The 18,894-nt window shown below is 43.1% G+C and overlaps 2 protein-coding genes across 3 annotated transcripts in view; one reads left to right on the top strand and one right to left on the bottom strand.

Moving 5' to 3' along the window:
- tln1 (talin 1) overlaps positions 1 to 18,894 on the top strand; it is a 128,288-nt gene that overhangs the window by 54,940 nt on the left and 54,454 nt on the right. For both annotated transcript variants that reach the window (XM_084047492.1, XM_084047493.1), the window contains exons 15-26: positions 43 to 156; positions 249 to 357; positions 1,469 to 1,677; positions 3,678 to 3,776; positions 8,013 to 8,180; positions 9,073 to 9,174; positions 10,729 to 10,921; positions 12,709 to 12,875; positions 13,876 to 14,004; positions 14,708 to 14,821; positions 15,520 to 15,633; positions 16,833 to 16,967. In XM_084047492.1, the coding sequence (XP_083903618.1) occupies positions 43 to 156; positions 249 to 357; positions 1,469 to 1,677; positions 3,678 to 3,776; positions 8,013 to 8,180; positions 9,073 to 9,174; positions 10,729 to 10,921; positions 12,709 to 12,875; positions 13,876 to 14,004; positions 14,708 to 14,821; positions 15,520 to 15,633; positions 16,833 to 16,967 (1,653 nt within the window). The remainder of the gene's footprint in view (positions 1 to 42; positions 157 to 248; positions 358 to 1,468; positions 1,678 to 3,677; positions 3,777 to 8,012; positions 8,181 to 9,072; positions 9,175 to 10,728; positions 10,922 to 12,708; positions 12,876 to 13,875; positions 14,005 to 14,707; positions 14,822 to 15,519; positions 15,634 to 16,832; positions 16,968 to 18,894) is intronic.
- LOC311037289 (beta-1,3-galactosyltransferase 1-like) lies at positions 6,322 to 7,416 on the bottom strand (the record flags this gene model as incomplete). Its single annotated transcript, XM_084046411.1, has 1 exon — positions 6,322 to 7,416. One exon carries the CDS (start codon positions 7,414 to 7,416, stop codon positions 6,322 to 6,324), a length of 1,095 nt encoding a protein of 364 aa, XP_083902537.1.

Genomic DNA, 18,894 nt, shown 5'->3' with positions numbered 1-18,894 from the left:
GGTTGGGAACCCCCCTGTACTAATTGTGTGAACCCTCCACAGACGTCGGCCCAGCAGGCGCTAACGGGGACCATCAACAGCAGCATGCAGGCGGTGCAGGCCGCCTGGGCCAACCTGGACGAGCTGGACGCCCTGCCTCCTCTGGGCACTGACGCTGTAAGACACTTTATAAATGAATAAATACGATTCAATGAAATATTAGTTGGAGCACCTTTTTAGCTCGTTTTCCGTTTGCTCCTAATGTCCAGGCGTCTCAAGCGTGGCGCAGGAACAAGATGGACGAGTCCAAACATGAGATCCATTCCCAGGTGGACGCCATCACAGCGGGCACCGCGTCCATGGTCAACCTCACTGCAGGTACAAAACAATCGTTTTCTTCGGCCTTAACCCATTGAATCCGGGAACGCATGTCTGTCATTTTAGATTTCTTTGGCTGTTCAAAAATGGCAGATATGCAAGCCCGAGTGCCGCGCTACGAGTTGTAGATCTGCTATTTTTGAAAAATCTAAAAATCTAAATTACAGAGATGAGTTCCCGGATTGAATGGGTTTATCGGATTAAGGCCCCTCAGGCCCCTTTTCAACTTTAGTCTCTGCTATGACTACAGTGTCTCCTGTCGCTCTTATCCAGACAGAGCAATCACATACATAGAAGCAAAATTAGTTAATAAAACGTCACAATCATTTTAACCCCTTTATCCATATTTACAAGCTCATAATGAGCTTGTAGATCTGCTATTTTTGAAAAATCTTGAAAATGTGTGCAAATATTACAATATATATATTATGTTTTCTTTGTCAAAATCTTTTATCAAATCTTTGCTTCTGGGGGTCCCTGGAACACGAGATTTTGAGAGATGGGGATCCACGGCCAAATACATATCATTTTGGGGGTCCTTGACATGAAACCACTGGTCTAAACAATGTACGAAATAACAATGAAACTATACGATACCGAAGGAATGAAACTAGCTTCTGTTTAAATAACATGCTATCTAAATAATTATTTTTAACATTGTGGTCAAGAAAACAAGCCTAAGTAAAAACAAACAAGAATTAATCGGATAACATATCCAATGTGAGAGAGTGTGTGCGAAATATATCAACCAATAACTCATACCAAATATCAACAACGTTTTAGAAACGGGGACAAACCGCGACCACCAGTCTTTACAAGCGCCTTCACAGAAAAATAAGGGCAATGTCGCTTACAATAAGCAGACATGGCAGCCAATCATGACGCGTTGCAGAGCTTTTTTTTACCAAACACGCCCCCCTTTCCACAGCCACGCCCCCCCACCGTATATGTATGAACAGAAGTGCACGCCCACAATTCAGTCTAAACACATCCCACAAATGGACAGGGTGTTTCTTAGAGGGTGTTACACACACTCTCAAAAAACCATGAGAACACCTGACATGTACACACATAACCGTGGTGTGTGTGTGTGTGTCCGTGTGTCCTCCAGGCGACCCGGCAGAGACGGACTACACGGCGGTGGGCTGCGCCGTCACCACCATCTCCTCCAACCTGACGGAGATGTCCAAGGGGGTGAAGCTGCTCGCCGCGCTCATGGAGGACGAGGGCGCCAACGGGCAGCAGCTGCTGGGCGCCGCCAAGAACCTGGCGTGCGCCGTGTCCGACATGCTGAAGACCGCCCAGCCCGCCAACACCGAGGTACACACACAGCGGTGGAATGTAACTAAATAGGCTCTATGCACAGCAGCCATATTGGAAAGAAATTGGGCCTCTTATTCTTACTTCCTTCACAGGTGTTACCAATGATACTAATGAAGGCTCTGTTCTGGTCACTAGAAACACTCCATTTTGGTTCCCAAATGGCCCCTAATGGTGGGTGTGTAACTCTGAGAGTTATGGGGGTCCTTGAAAATAAGACAACCACTGTGCCACACTAAATGGAACAGAGCCTTAATTAGTATCATTGGTAACACCTGTGAAGGAAGTAAGGAAGGGTTCCCAATTCATTCCCAATATGGCTGCTGTGCATAGAGCCTATTGATTCGATTTTGGTAAAAGAAATACAAGTACAGTAGGTGGCCAGTGACTTTGACCAGTTTCACTTTCAAAAACCTTTGCATCATGCATGCCACACAAACAGAATGCGATGCGTTTGGTTGATATAAGACGTTTTTTCATATAGAGTCTTATCCACAAGGATTCTGTTTGTGTGACATGCATGATGCAAAGGTTTTGAAAGTGAAACTGGTCAAAGTCCCAAGTAAAACAAATACAAGTAATCAACAAATACAACTAACAATATAAGCGTAACGAAACCTGTATTTTCAACGTCATCAAAATAAATAGTCCAATACATTTTCGTAGCACGCAGCACGTCACCACCTGAAATCCCTGGCAAACTGTAAAAACACAGATTAGCCTGCATCACTAGCCTGCAGTAGATTTAGTTGTACTGCACTTAAGTCAAATGTTGACATATTTTTAGTTGAGTCTATTTAGGATTTCCATTAACGGTTACACGTGGTGGCAACCGCTGTTCTTCCTGGGGTCCACACAGAACTAATACGAACGTACGAAAAACAAAAGCAAGTCTTGCCATTTTGTCGATACAATGTACTTTGATAGCTTTACTTACTAATTACTTCTGTGGATTTAGATTATTATTACGAAACAACAACCACTTACAGTAAGCCCTATTTTATAGTGTGTGGGTGTTTATAAATATTAAACCAATGAAAACGATTAAAGGTAGGTTAAGTGATTTTCTTTGTTTAAAATAAGTGTTAAATAGCTCTATATTCTGATAGTACTCATTGCTATAGAGTGTTTGTTCAGTAAAAGGAGTCTCCTTGTCTCTCCAGCTCTTTATAAAACAGAAAATGCATTTTTGTTTCAGTTTCATTTCCAATTTTATCCAATCAGTATAGAGAACTCAATCAGGATATAGATTAAACAAGTGGAATTGGAAGTAATGACACTAAGAAATGAGCAGGCAAAATTGGAACTGGAACACTATAAAAATGAAGCTTAAAAATGGGTACTTTCTCCTGATTGGCTGAGATTTTGACACCTACCGAAAAATGTATTTTCTGTTTATTAACACATTGGCTGCCAGCTTTTTTAATTTTTTCCTACAGTAGGCTGCCAGACTTTTTCAATGAGAAAAAAAAAGCACTTAGGAGCCGAGATACATAATTTTTAAGTTTTAAGGTACAAGGAAGTGTCTGGGAGTCTAAATCTTCGGTAAATCATATCTCATTGGTCTTTGGTTTAAAAAAAAAAAAAAAAAAATATATATATATATATATATATATATATATATATATATATATATATATATTGATTTTTTTTTTGTTGAAAGAACGCAGATCTGCGTTCTTGGCAGCCAATGTGTTAAAGAGCTGGAGAGACGGGGAGACTCCTGTTACTGAAAAAACACTCTATAGCAATGATTACTATCAGAATATAGTGCTTTAACCTTTTAACAAAATACTTTTTGTTTTAACCCAAAAATATCACTTACCCTACCTTTAACAAGAGCTTTTGACTAAATAATAACATCGGATGCATTGGAACACAGGTTAGTTTCCCCCCCCCCCCCATCTCCTGAAAAGTAACACTTTTGGACACACAAGGTTTCCAGGATATTTCTGATGTGTTTGTGTGTGTGTGTGTGTTTTTTTGTGGCGGGGTTCCAGCCTCGCCAGATTCTGCTGCAGGCTGCAGGGAACGTGGGCCAGGCCAGTGGCGAGCTGCTCTCGCACATCGGCGAGACCGACACCGATCCACACTTCCAGGTGAGTCTTGCCGCCGCCAAGAGTATAGTAGCCTCGTTTCCCAGCCTTTTTTCCTCACCGCCGAGGAGAAAAAAGCCTGGTATAACGACCTAATGCAGAGAGCGTCTATAGGGCGGGACATCCGTCATATTTACTTCCTCCGGAAACTGTCTTTTTTTTTTTGACCAATCACAACGCATAGACCATATCCGTTGGGGGATATGAGCACCCGGTCCGCTTGTTTCACGGATGTGGCAACACCGGCGCTTGTTTCACGCACATGATTTGGCAACCCGGGAGCCGGCGAACACAAAAAAACGCTAATAAATAAACAGCTGATATTTGGGGAAAGCGAAAAACAGGCTTCAGTGTTCCGTGCACATGGTACTGGTCAATGTCTGTGTGCAAATTCAGATCAATTGCTCCAGCCACTGAGGAGAACCGGGCAGAAGAGATTTTGGGGACTCGCTCACAGAGCTTTGTAGCATTATAGGAGGATTTTGCACTATCTACGTTATTGTCACTGCTTCACAGATGTGAAGTGGGTGAAATTAGTTTTTTGCGTATACGCGTCGCAAAATGGGAAAAATTGCGATGGAGCTCCATCATGATTTCTTTCCAGAAAGGGAAAAGAAAAGTCAGAGCAGGGAGTAAGAAATCAAACATTAAATAAGCATGTCAAAGAGAACATTAAAACAATATATATCTACGTATATATAATACACATAGCATTAGATAGATAGATGGATATATATTTTATTAATCCTACTAAGGACTAAGGAAACTAAGGAAATTAGTTTTGTTCAACAGCTCCAGTGCAACACATTCATACAGAGTGTCAATACAAAAGAAGCATGATGAACATACTGTATGAAATACATTACATCAATGGGAATAAATGCAATAAGAACTAGAAAATGTGCTCCTCGGAGCACAAGTCTCCGCCAGCATACCCGTGCTATTTTAACCAAAGGAAATCACTTGCCCCATCTTTAACCATAGTTTTCTAGAAATGTTCCGATTCTTAGATTAGAACATCTAAGGATTAGAACATGTTAGCTTGGCTAACATGTTCAATCAGCCAAGCTAACATGTCCAATGTTAGCTTGGCTGATGGCACTGATGTCACTTCAAAACATTTAAACGATGTTTTGAAGTGACACACCTATTTATAGGTCTCTATTTCGTCATGCGTCTCGCTAGCCAATCAAAGCACACCCTTTCAACATATTGTCACGTGTCACGTGAAGCTTGACCAATGTTAGCTTGGTGGACACACGGAAGGACGAGAACGAACACATAGTCTCCTGGCGGAGACAATAAAAAACTATCAGTTAAGAAGTTAAAACCTAGTTAAAATTACACAGCTAAAAAAATAAATATAGATGTGTTCTCTTTTAACTGTGTTTTTCTTTTTTAAGAACAACGGATACAGATACAGTATATTCAGTACATGAGCATAAGGTGAAAAAGTAGGGACGCATCAGTCCACATAGCGGCCAATCTGTGGCAGGTATGTGCATGATTCGACATGAGGTGCAATAAAAAGGCATTTTACAGGTTAAAAAGAAATCCACATGTCAGGTCCACAGGGAAAGTAAAGTCCACAACACAGAGGAACACACCCACATGAAGGGAGGAAAAAAAGGGAAAAAATAAATCACACCCAGTGGGAGTAAGCGGTGCCCTGCTCTGTTTGATAAGTGTGCGCTGGTATCCAGGCGGTACTACTCTGTTTGATGTGTGGGCGCTGGCGTTCAGACGATGCTACTCGATTATTCCTTTCTTTCTGGGAGCTGGTATTTTAAGCCATTTAAGACCGGGAACGCCATCTGTGTCATTTTAAGATTTCTTTGGGCTATTCAAAAATAGCAGATATACAAGCTCATAGTGCGGCACTCGGTACCACGCTATGAGCTTGTATATCTGCTATATAAAAAAATTGAAAATGTGCACAAATCTTTGAATATATATCTACATTTTAACTCAAATCCTGGAACAACATATTTTCATATGGGGGTCCGTGGCCAAATACATATCATTTTGGGTGGTCCTTGACATGGAAAAAGTTTAAGAACCACTATACATATATAAATTTAAAAAAAAATGTTTTAGAAGACATTTGAAGAAGCAATAAGATTTGAGTTACAAATGTTCGCTTTAAAAAATATATGTATTCAAAGATTTGCACAAATTTTCACGATTAAAAAAAATAAATAGCCAAAGGAATCAAAAAATGACACACAGATGCGTTCCCGGTCTTAATGGGTAAAGGAAATCAACATTCGGGGACTTGGGGTTACCACCAGCGTTGCCAGATTCTGGGAGAGAAACAAGCAACCAAGTCTAGGAAAACCAGCCCAAAAGAAGCCACTATGGGCCACATGAGCACTTTAACATAAACATTAGCTATTTGAAAATAGCAGATCTACAAGCTCACAACGCGTCGCGATGCGACGCGTTGTAAGCTTGTAGATCAGCTATTTTCAAATAAAATCTTGCGGGGAACTTATAATAAGCAGATCTGGCAACCCTGGTTACCGCCCTCCCTGAGCAGGGCCCCAAATTAGGCCCTGAGCCTGTGTGAAGCCGAGCAGTAAGGAACCAGCCTTTTGAAGTCTTCCCACAAAGTCATACGGTCGGCGGTATCCAAGTGTGACGGCCATATCTCGGCAACCACTGCCTCGGAGTAACTACAGAGCCCGTAAAGCTCAGACCAAGGGAGGAACAGAGACCGCCTCGGGGGGTCGGTGAGCGGAATGCCCAGGTATTCCATGCACAGCCCCACGTACACGTCCTCCATGAAAACGGCCTTGACGTGCCCGGAAGCTTCCACAAGCTTCCGGGGCAGGTCCAAGGAGAAGACGTAGCCCGGTCCCATTGCGTACGGCGGGTAATGCCGCTCGGGGTAAACGTCGCGAGGCAGGTACCATTTAGAGCCGGCGTCTCGGACCGTCGGACCCCAACGCGCCACGGCCCCGGTCATGTAGTTGCCCTCGGGAGCCTCCGCCAGCATGTCCACCAGGTTGCGCACGTTCAGGAACACGTCCGTGTCGACCTTCGCGGCGTACGAGGCGGCGCCGGCGCAGCGCGAGTCCAGCCACTCCATCATCACCATGGTCTTGACGGTCAGGTTGCGGTACGAGTCCAGGAAGTCGCCCTGCAGCAGGTCGCGGTGCTCGCCGCTCTCCTCCAGCACGCGCCGCTGGACCCGCTCCGCCCCCTCTCCCGTGGGCATGCCCAGCAGGAAGAACAGGCTCACCGTTTTGCCCGCGACGGGCCGCCGGGTTTCGTTGCCCCACGTCCTCCGGATGACGTCGCGATCGGCCGTGTTGTTGGGATGCACCGGGACGATCAGAACCACGAAGGGCTCCTGCTCCCGACATTTCCCCGGCTCGTCCACGACGAAGCGGTAGTCGTGAGGGTACTCCACGAAGTACTGCGGCCCCGCGGACGTGTTCAAACGCGCGAACCGCGGCAGGTTTCCGGTCGGCCATGCCCAGTTTGCCCACGGGGCGAATAGGCCGATTATATTCAGCAGCCATTGGTTGACGTTCACGTAAAGGTATGACGTGACGTAGCAAACGCCCACGATTTCCGTCACCAGCAAAATCAAAAAGGCCGTCAGAGCAATGTTTTCATAAATATGTGTCCCCTTCATGGTCTCTCAAGCTCTCTTCTGCCTGTTTCTATCTGTCTTGGGAACATAAGGTGCTTCAGCGGAGAGTGCAGCAGGCACTGTCATGTATATATAATATGTGAACATACTGTAGAAGACTATAGGCTGAGCAAAACTCCGCTCTGACGTCACGCAACAACACAAACTGTTGCTAAACATTCCTCACAACGCCAATTTACGCAGGCTTTGTAAGCTCCTACCTGACGCACATTTCGCAGTATATTTTGATGACAGTACTTTTGTACTTTTGCTCAAGTAACATCTTGTACACAGGCCTTTTACTTGTAACAGAGTATTTTTGTATTGTGGTATTGCTACTTTTACTTAAAGGTAGGGTAAGTGATTTACTTTGGTTAAAATAAGTGTTAAATAGCTCTATATTCTGATAGTACTCTTTGCTAGAGAGTGTTTGTTCAGTAAAAGGAGTCTCCCATGTTTCTTCAGCTCAAAATGCATTTTCAGTTCTCTCTCCTGATTGGACGGACCTTAAAGACAAAGTATTATAAATGTAACCGACGTGTTGCATTGTTTTTGCCTAATAACATTTTCAATCAATCAATTTCTTTTCAATTCGACAGGACATGCTAATGCAGCTAGCTAAGGCCGTGGCTAACGCCGCGGCGGCGCTGGTGCTGAAGGCCAAGAACGTGGCGCAGAAGACCGAAGACTCCGCCCAGCAGAACCGGGTCATCGCGGCCGCCACGCAGTGTGCCCTGTCCACTTCCCAACTGGTGGCCTGCACACGGGTAAGACACCGCTATCCATCCCGGCCTTGACCCATTCAATCTGGTCACGCATCTGTGTGTCATTTTAAGATTTATTTGGCTATTCAAAAATAGCAGATATACAAGCTCATAAGTTCTACGAGCTTGTAGATCTGCTATTTTTGAGAAATCGTGAAAACTCTTTGAATATATACTTTTTGAAGCGAACATTTGTTAACTGCCAAATGCCTCAACAAAAGTCGATTTTTTTTTCTGAAAAACTATTGTTGCTATATCAGTGGTGCTCGATCTTTTTCGTGTCAATGACCCCCAAAATTATGTTTTTGGCCCCCCAGAAGCAAAGATTCGAGTTAAAAAATGTTTTAAAAAAAGTCAAAGATTTGCACAAATGTTCGAGATTTTTCAAAAATAGCAGCAGATCTGCCATTTTTGAATATCCAAAGTATAAAAATGATGGTTATAGCCAAAATCTAAAATGACGCAGATGCGTTCCCGGATTGAATGGGTTAACCCAGTATTTCTCAATCATTTTTCATATCAATTTAATATGTATTTGGCCGGTGACCCCCAGCTGAAAATATTGTGTGCCATTCTGCATAATGAGCACTTTTATGTTTGGTACTGCAGTTTTGGTGCCAATTTTACTCAAGTAAACGTTTTGAATGCAGGAAACAGTAATAGTATTTATACATTGTGGTATTGATAAGAGCAGTTCTTCCACTGCTGCAATCTGTAAAAAAAGAAAAGAAAGAAGGCAACCTTTTGTAATACACCTGTATGTTTAATCTTTTGTAAAAGAGCTGTATGGTTGTTTTTTTGTAACAGATCTGTATATGTTCTACATGTTTGTGTGTGCTTGCGTATGGTTGTGTGTGTGTGGATTGTGCACGTGCGTGTGTGTGTGTGTGTGTAGGTGGTAGCCCCCACCATCAGCTCTCCAGTGTGTCAGGAGCAGCTGATCGAGGCAGGGAAGCTGGTAGCCAAGTCAGTGGAGGGCTGTGTGGACGCCTCACAGGTACGTCTGACGCAAACTAGTACATATAATGTAGTCTGCCACAATTTTCATTTCATTTACTTGTTTATTTGGAGGGGACAGCTTGTATTAATGAACAATACATAGAAAGTAAATACACAGGATTTAGCAAGAGATGCAAATTCTCATCTGTAGTCCCTGACACAAAAACAGGTAACATATATCAGACTCAATCAGAATCAAATAAATCGCAAACACAAGGTTACAAGCTAAAAAAAACGGTGGTCAGACCCGAAAACATAACAGTCTGTTTTTTTTGTATATACATGGTTGCATAATTGGTGTTCTAGTAACCAATTTCTCACAATGAAATCTCACAATGATTTTGCATAATCGTCATAATCGCTTCCGTTCATCTGTAACTTTTCCTACGTGTTCAAACCTTTCCAAAAATAGCGGAAATAGCAGATCTACAAGCTTGTACAGATGTGCCACTTCAAAACTTCACACGTTACCTGAAAGTGCCCTGAAAATGCATTTTTTTCTCCCTGTTCTGCCCTTAAAATGGCACTGTTTTGCCCCTGAAAAGAAGTTGTCACTACACACCCCCGTTTTTCCCTTCAACAGACATCCATATACATGAGAACAAAAGAATGTGTGTTGAACAAGGTGTCAGACTCATTATGAGGCGAAAGGTGATTTGAAGAGGTCCTTGACCAGTTGCTCAAATTAATTAGCATCATAAAAGCAGTGATCATCAAAATAATTCAGCATTTTAAATGCCCTTCTTTGTCCCTCTTATTGCCCTGGGAATCCCCTGAAAATGTACTGTCTTGGCGATGGCAGGACATTTGAAGTTTTGAAATGGCACATCTGTAGATCTGCTATTTCATTATACAAGTATTACATATTGGCCTATTGGCCATAGTGCAGTATACTATTTGTGTTGATTATTGCTACTATTCATTGTCAGTCATATCTTTGTATATTTCAGTTATTTGTCATCTACCCTGTGCATTTTTTATATAGAAAGCCTACAAGACAAACATAAATGCATTTTTTTATTCAAATGTTCCAATGTTCAATGCCAAAACACACTAAAATCCTTAATTTCAATTATTGTGTAATGACAATGAATCGTTATGCTAGGATTGTCACCAACATGACATTTTAGGTGTCTAAAATCGCAATAGTCTCTATGCACACCAGCCATATTATCACTTCCTTCACAGGTGTTACCAATGATACTAATGAAGGCTCTGTTCCATTTAGTGTAGCACAGTGGTTTCCACGACCCCCATAACTCTGAGAGTGTACAAATGGAACCAAATGGACCCTTACGGGTCCATTTGGTTCCATTTGTACACTCTCAGACACACCTGTAAGAGTGTTTCCAGTGAGCCAACATGCACAATATCAGCACCCTGACTCTGTTTGACCAGAATGGAACAGAGCCTTCATTAGTATCATTGGTAACACCTGTGCATTTCTTCATAATATGGCTGCTGTGAATAGAGCTTATTTGACGTACATGATGTACGTCAAATTGCGATTTTGGACGTAAAGGGGTTGATTTTGACGTGCGATTCATCGCAGGGCGCCACCGCAGACGAGGCCCTCCTCAAGCAGGTGGGCTTCGCCGCCACCGGCGTCACCACGGCGCTCAACGAGCTGCTGCAGCACATCAAGCAGTACGCCAGCGGAGGGCAGCCGATCGGACGCCACGGAGAGGCCACCGACCGCATCCTGGACGTCACCGAGAACATCTTCAGCTCCATGGGAGACGCCGGTATGGCTGTGGGGACCGCAGGGGGTAGTAGCTTAACCCACTAAGACCGGGAACGCGTCGGTGTCATTTTAGATTTCTTTCTGGGCTGTTCAAACATAGCAGATATACATGCTCATAGTGTGGCACCGAGTGCCGCACTATGAGCTTGTAGATCAATCTTGAAAATTTGTGCAAATCTTTAAATACATATATTTTTTTAAAGCGAACATCTTTAACTCAAATCTTTGCTTCTGGGGGATTCTACAAATGTCATGAAAATCCTAACTGTGTGTTTTTTTTAAACTTATTTGCTATAATATCAGTGGTTCTCAAACCTTTTCATGTCAAGGGCCCCCAAAATGATATGTATTTGGCCGCGGAACCCCATCTCAAGATATGTTGTTCCAGGGACCCCCAGAAGCAGAGATTTGAGTTAAAAATGTTCGCTTTAAAAATATATATATATATTAAATGATTTGCACAAATTTCCTTAAAATTAAAAAAAGTTTGAGGACCACTGTGCTGTGCTTCACTAAACGGAACAGAGCCTTAGGCTTCGTCCACACGTACACGGGTATTTTCATAAACGTAGCTTTTTATATGCGTTTTGGGGGGTTCGTCCACACGCAAACGCGTTTTTGCTCCATGTAAACGCATCTTTTGGAAAACTCCTGCCACAGTGTAGATTTTTAAAAACTCCGGCTATGTGTTCCCGTGTGGACACGGTAAACGGAGTTTTTGCATGGGTCGTTTAACGTTTAGCCGTTGTCGTGTGGACAGAGAGATTTTTTTAAACAGGGCCGTGTAGACGCGGAGGTTTTCAAAAACGAAAACGAAATATCTGCGTTTATGAAAATACCCGTGTACGTGTGGACGAAGCCTTAATTAGTATAATTCGTAAGACATGTGAAGGAAGTAAGAAAGAGGCCCAATTTATTCCCAATATGGCTGTTGTGCATAGAGCCTATTGCAGTTCTAACAGATTAGCGGAGCTGCCAGAGGTGTCACCAAAAAAGACTTCTAAAATTAACGTTATGCAGAAATATTTGTTTTTTAGTTATTTTAGTTATTTTTTCCCCCCCTTAAAATACGTTTTTAATACCTCCATATCTTGATTGTAATTATTGTTATATAGTGTTTTTTTTTCCAGCTCTCTAGTAAACAGAAAATACATTTTCAGGTTTGGATAACAATTTCATCCAATCAGGACAGAGAACTCATAAATGATACAGGATAAGATGATGAAACAAACAAACAAAAGAGCAGACACAATTGCAACTGGAACACTATAACATTGAAGTTGGTGAATGGGTTATCTCTCCTGATGGTTGGTGAAAATTGGTGACTCACCTGAAAATGTATTTTCTGTTGAACTGAACACCATAGCAATGATTACTATCACGATATAGAAAAACAAAACATATGTCATTTACACCACCTTTTAATTAAGATTCATTATTTGTGCAAAAACCAACACATTGTACAAGAATCTCACCAGAGTTATTGATTGATATAGATTTTTTTAATTATTGCTTTCGGGTGGAAACCTTGTACTGTATGTCCAAAGCTGTTCCTTAATTAGCTATTGTAAAACAAATAATAATGAAAATAGCTGATCTTCAAGCTCACAACGCGTCTCATTGTGAGCTTGTAGATCTGCAATTTTCACTACTTTTGTGCGGCACTCTTGTAGGGCATTCAAAAACATACACATTATTAACATGGAGATACTGTACAAGGTTTCTGCCCGACAGGCGGCGATAGTTATCAAAGACACATTTAACCCCTTCCGCCCCCCCCCCTTCCAGGCGAGATGGTGCGTCAGGCCCGCATCCTGGCCCAGGCCACCTCTGACCTGGTCAACGCCATCAAGATGGACGCCGAGGGCGAGTCTGACCTGGAGAACTCGCGCAAGCTGCTCTCTGCCGCCAAGCTGCTGGCCGACGCCACCGCCAAGATGGTGGAGGCGGCTAAGGTGACACCAAACGAGCGCTTACTTAAAGCAATAGGACACTTTTGGTAGAGGTTTTGGTTGTGTTTTTAACCTTGTCGTAATGTAACAAGATATCGATCATAGATTGATCCTGTACGCCAGTTGTTCTCAAACTTTTTCATGTCAAGGACCCCCAAATGGACACTTATAAGCCCGCGGACCCCCATTTGAAAAGATAAAATTTAAGGACCCCCAGCTTGACATGCATTAGGGCTACGGACCCCCATTTAATGGCATTTCTATCTCTGGGACCCCAATTCATATTGTAAAATGAATGTTAACTTAACTCTGAGAGTGTACAAATGGAACCAAATGGACCCGTAACGGTCCATTTGGTTCCATTTGTACACTCTCAGAGTTACAGACCCATAAGGGTCTATTTTGTTCCTATCCATCATTTAGCTGGGGACCCCCTGGAACCCCCTCAAGTACCCCTGGGGGTCCCCGGACCCCACTTTGAGAACCAATGCTGTACGCAGTCGATAGATGGATACTATAGATAGATAGATAGATAGATAGATAGATAGATAGATGGATACATGCTATAGATACTGTTGATAAAGTAGATCAGTGGTTTTCAACCTTTTGCATGCCAAGGACCCCTAAATTGATATACATTTGGCCGCGGACCCCCATCTGAAAAATGTTTTGTGGCGGGGACCCCCAGAAGCAAAGATTTGAGTTCAAAATGTTCGCTTTAAAAAATATATATTTCAAAGATATGCACACATTTTCAAGATTAAAAAAAAATAATAGCAGATATACAAGCTCATAGTGCGGCACTCGTGCCGCGCAATACACTTGTACATCTGCTGTATAACTTGTGAAATGGGACATTCTGCATAATGAGTACTTTCTACTTTTGGTACTTATACATTTTGAATTCCGGACTTTTACTTGATAACAGAGTACTTCAACATTAGCAGTATCGATACTTTTACTTAAGTAAAACAACTTTTTTTCCCACCACTGCTTCCTCCAGGGCGCGGCGGCTAACCCGGACAGCGAGGAGCAGCAGCAGAAGCTGAGAGAGGCGGCAGAAGGCCTGCGCATGGCCACCAACGCTGCTGCACAGAACGCCATCAAGAAACGCCTGGTCAACAAGCTAGAGGTGGGTTCAAAATACACTGTAACTATGGGCTCTCACTCAGGGCTGCCTGCGACCATCCATTATCTATTACTCTAATGATCACTTTTTTCAAATAATTAAATGATATGATAATTGTTATATACAGAATGGAAAAAAGTATACCGGTAATCGACCGAATCCATTTGTCTGCTTAAGCACTTAAAGGGATAGTTCACCCCCCAAAAAAACAGTTTTTTTTTATTATCAATTACAATTACACCATTCAAGTATGAAGCCTTGAATTTTTTTGTCACATTCCTAAGCCAATAATTTGATAACCGGCGGTCTCTCCGGTAGGAGACACAAAGAGTCTCCTTCAGTCTCCTACCGGGTTAGGAATGCGACAAAAACTAAAAATGTCCATGATTTCAATGCTTCATGGGGTGTGTAATTGATAGAAAATAAGTATTTTTTTCGGTGAACTACTCCTTTAACCCGTATTTTATACTTTGTCGAACAACGGTGTCACACAAAATGAGCAAAAATACCAGAACATTTGAGTTCTGAGCGTTTAGATTGGCTATTTTCTCTATTCTAGCAACATTTATTATTCGATTGATTATTTGATTGATCGATTATTTTGTATATTTTGATAAAATCAAGTGTGGATCGGCCATGTTTTTGAGCATTTTTTGAAACTTCCAACGGCCTGATCAGTAACACGGATGTTTGATTGGTTGAACAGAATGCAGCGAAGCAGGCGGCAGCAGCGGCCACTCAGACCATCGCTGCGGCGCAGCACGCCGCCTCCACCAATAAGAACCCGGCCGCTCAACAACAACTGGTACACAGCTGCAAGGTATAGGAATCCAAACTTTTATCCCATTCTAAAACTGTGGTTCTCAAAACGAAATAAAAACTGAGCTACGATGACTAAAACTAAGACTAAATATGTTGACAATTTTGTCAACAAATTAAAACTAGACTAACATGTTAGGACTAGTGGAGAAGAGATCCAGTAGAACTAAAAGACAAGTCGTTTTATGTTTGGTTGCGCTCGGGCGCTCTGAAAATAGCAGATCTACAAGCTCACAACGCGTCGCGCTGCGACGCGTTGTGAGCTTGTAGATCTGCTATTTTCAGCATGCAACCAAGTGTAAAATCAGGCATTACGACGGCATCAAGGCCTTCCAAAATACATTGTAGTCGACTAAATCAACTGTAGATTTAGTGACTAAAACTAGACTAAACCTTTTACGATGACTAAAATATCACAAAAAATTAACAGAATATTATTGAAAAGACTATGACTAAAACTAAATCAAACATTTTCTGTCAAAATCAACACTGCTCACAAGTAACCTGTGTGTGTGTGTGTGTGTGTGTGTGTGTGTGTGTGTGTGTGTGTGTGTGTGTGTGTGTGTGTGTGTGTGTGTGTGTGTGTGTGTGTGTGTGTGTGTGTGTGTGTGTGTGTGTGTGTGTGTGTGTGTGTGTGTGTGTGTGTGTGTGTGCGTGCGTGCGTGCGTGCGTGCGCGCGCGTGTGCGTGCCGTCCTCAGGTGGTAGCAGAGCAGATTCCCCAGCTGGTACAGGGTGTGAGAGGCAGTCAGTCTCAGCCAGACAGCCCCAGTGCTCAGCTGGCCCTCATCGGAGCCAGCCAGAACTTCCTACAGGTCAGTACCTTACCAAAATCACCACCCATTGTATAGGCTCCCATCCTCCATTTTTCTGAGAGTCCCATACCAGTCGCTCTCACAAACCGTTTAATATCAAGAACCCCCATACCTCTGAGAGTGTTCAAATGGACCCATTTGTACATTTGGAACCCCCTCAAGGAACCGTGATCATGGGATGTTTTTACATTGATATTTTGGGATGTTTTTTACATTGAGATAGTGCTGAATACCAGCACACATTAAAACACATTGACTGCCAGCATTAAAACATTTTTTTTTTCATCAGCGTTTTTACCGTAAATTGACAATCCACAGAGACCCACAGGAGCTGCGGTGTGTACACATGTAAACAAAACGGTGTCTGGGGGGGTGGGGGAGGGTCTCCTCTATCCACCAGAACAAACATTGTGTAACCACGATTGTCTATTTTGTTGCTACGGGCCGCTGAATAAGGCTTGTTTTCACACAAAAAAAGAAGAAATCCATCTAGATGCGTTTTCCTACAACTGATAACATAGTGGACGGAAGTGTCATTTTTTGGGATGACATCACATCACCGTCCAATCTTTCTCTCAGAGTCGCGGGGTCATTCCTAAGTAGTGTTAGAGCGCCCTCTTGTGGATTTTTTTAAAGGACATTTGGCAGGCAATGTGTTAAAATAGTCATCTACCTTACAATTTGAATCTACAGTCATGCGCGACAATGTTTGTACGCGATGACCAGTGTCCGCGCTGTGCACTGCGCATGCGTGGACGCACTTTCCCTAACCAATTACACGCCACTTCACGCTTACAACTCCTGGACATGGCAACCCCGGCAACCCCGCCCCCCATCCAAATACTGTCTGTCTGACTCTTTGGGAGGGTTGAATGCAGCGAACGCCGTCTCGCTGGGCTGAGCGGGCTGCTTCATCAATCTGTGCCGCACATTCTGGTCCTGCAAGAGCCTGTGTCAATAGATAGATAGATGAACGGGTGAAATGTGTCCGTCTCTCAGTTTGCTTTCGGTTTGCGTCTCGAAACAAACACTGCTGTTGCTCTCGCTTTTGGTTTGCGTGTCGAAAACGTCTACAGCCCACTACACGAGAGCCTCGCGCCAGCGACTAGATGGAAGGGTCGCGTAGCGACCCGCACCTCTAGTATTGTTATATCTAAGGCGCCACCTACTGTATTTCACACCGCCTCCTTGTGTTTCAGCCCGGTGCCAAGATGGTGACAGCCGCCAAGGCCACGGTGCCGACCATCGGTGACCAGGCCTCGGCCATGCAGCTGAGTCAGTGTGCCAAGAACCTGGCCAGCGCTCTGGGTGAACTACGCACCGCCACGCAGAAGGTAACGACAGAGATCAGCCATTCTCAAACCTAGCGACCGGGAAAGCATCTCGTGTATAATTTTTAGATTTCTTTGGGCTATTCAAAAATACGGTGCCACGCTACGAGCTTGTAGATCTGCTATTTTTTTTTTATTGTGAAAATGCAAATGCAAATCTTTGAATATATTTATATTTGTCTTCTAAATCTCAGTTTTTTGAAAAAACGTATGTTGCTCAGAACCTTTCCATGTCAAGGACCACCCAAAATTATTATGTATTTGGCCGCGGACCCCCATCTCAAAATATGTTGTTCCAGGGATCCCCCAGAAGCACAGATCGGAGTTTAAAATGTTCGCTTTAAAACATAGTAGATCTGCTATTTTTGCCAAAGAAATCTAAAAAAATCTTCCCGGTCTAAATGGGTTAATTTGAAGCATCCACCCCATAACTCTTAGTTGGTTAACCATAAGGGTCCATTTGGAACCCACTCGAGGACCCCGTAGGGTCCCTGGACCTCACTTTGAGTCCCACTGACCTAGATCACTTTACACTCGGTGATATAACCCCGTCTAATCAAACCGCCGAAGTTCCTGTGTGACTGAGTGGGGTTTGAAATAACATCCACCTTGGCTCCCAACGCGTTATCTCCTGTCATCACATGTGACATCCTTTTCCCTCATCCTGACTTAGCCTGGTTCCCGACGAAACTGCCATTGCAAAAAGAAAATTGCCCTCGGCAGATTAGGTCTGGCCCCTCTCAAATGGAGATTGGATTTCTCTCCCTCCGAAGTTGTGAGGGACCAATAGGCTCTATTCACAGCAGCCATATTGTGAAGACATTCACAGGTGTTACCAATGATACTAATGAAGGCTCTGTTCCATTCTGGTCAAACAGAGTCGGGGTGCTGATATTGTGCATGTTGGCCCACTGGAAACACTCTGTTACACCAGTGGGTCTACAGTTGGGGTAATGGGCTTCCAAATGGCTCCTTACAGGTGTGTAACTCTGAGAGTGTACTTACGGGTCCATTTGGTTCCATTTGTACACTCTCAGAGTTATGGGGGTTGTGGAAACCACTGTGCTAGACTGGAACAGAGCCTTCATTAGTATCATTGGTAACACCTGTGAGTGTCTTCATAATATGGCTGCTGTGAATAGAGCCTATCAGGGCCCAATATGCAAATGTGGGGCGGGTTTATCACCAGAGGCATTTTTCTTATTTACCCCTCGGAAATCCAGGATCCACACAGAGATTAGAGACTAATATCGACGCAGTGATATTAGTCTGGCCATGACAGGCTAATCCTGACTGACCATCCATTTAGTTTTGTTGAGTTTTCTTTTTTTGTTTTTGTTTCACAGTTGACCTTCGTGACATGATTGGTACCAAAGAAATGTGCTTTAACAAGAAAACCGAGTTTTAATGGGTCGGTTGCATAGATAACATGGGTCAAGTGTAGGTCTGCCTAGTAGAATGTCAAGCCTTATGCTGAAAAATTGAAAGCTGCTTCATTTCCATGAAGCATTTCCAGCTGTCCAAAAAGGCCAGAATTGGCTCTCCTAGTCTCAAATCATCAGCTTGCGTTGGAGCCTTAAGATTGGATCTTTGTACCGCTCACACTAGAGGATAATCTTGCCAGATAAGCACTCTCAATCGGGCTTGAACTGGCAACAGTGTTTCCGACCCAGAATACATTTGGGAACCATGACGATAAGAAGTAGATGCTGCTAGCTGTTGTATTGATGTATTGTTGTATTGTTGCACTGAGTGCAGTTCACCAAATTAGGCTTGGGCCAATGTCTGGCGAATATCACAATTATGTCTTCGAGATGGTCTAATTGACAATATTGTATTTTTAAAAAGTATACAATTAAACCCCCACATTATAATAACGTATATTGCGATGTCTGTCGTGTCTGCTCCGTGTCTGATATCACCCATGCCT

The sequence above is a fragment of the Gymnoscopelus microlampas genome (assembly GCF_963454915.1).
Source record: "Gymnoscopelus microlampas genome assembly, chromosome: 21".
Lineage (NCBI taxonomy): Eukaryota > Metazoa > Chordata > Actinopteri > Myctophiformes > Myctophidae > Gymnoscopelus > Gymnoscopelus microlampas.
This window is presented reverse-complemented; position numbering and strand designations above follow the sequence as displayed.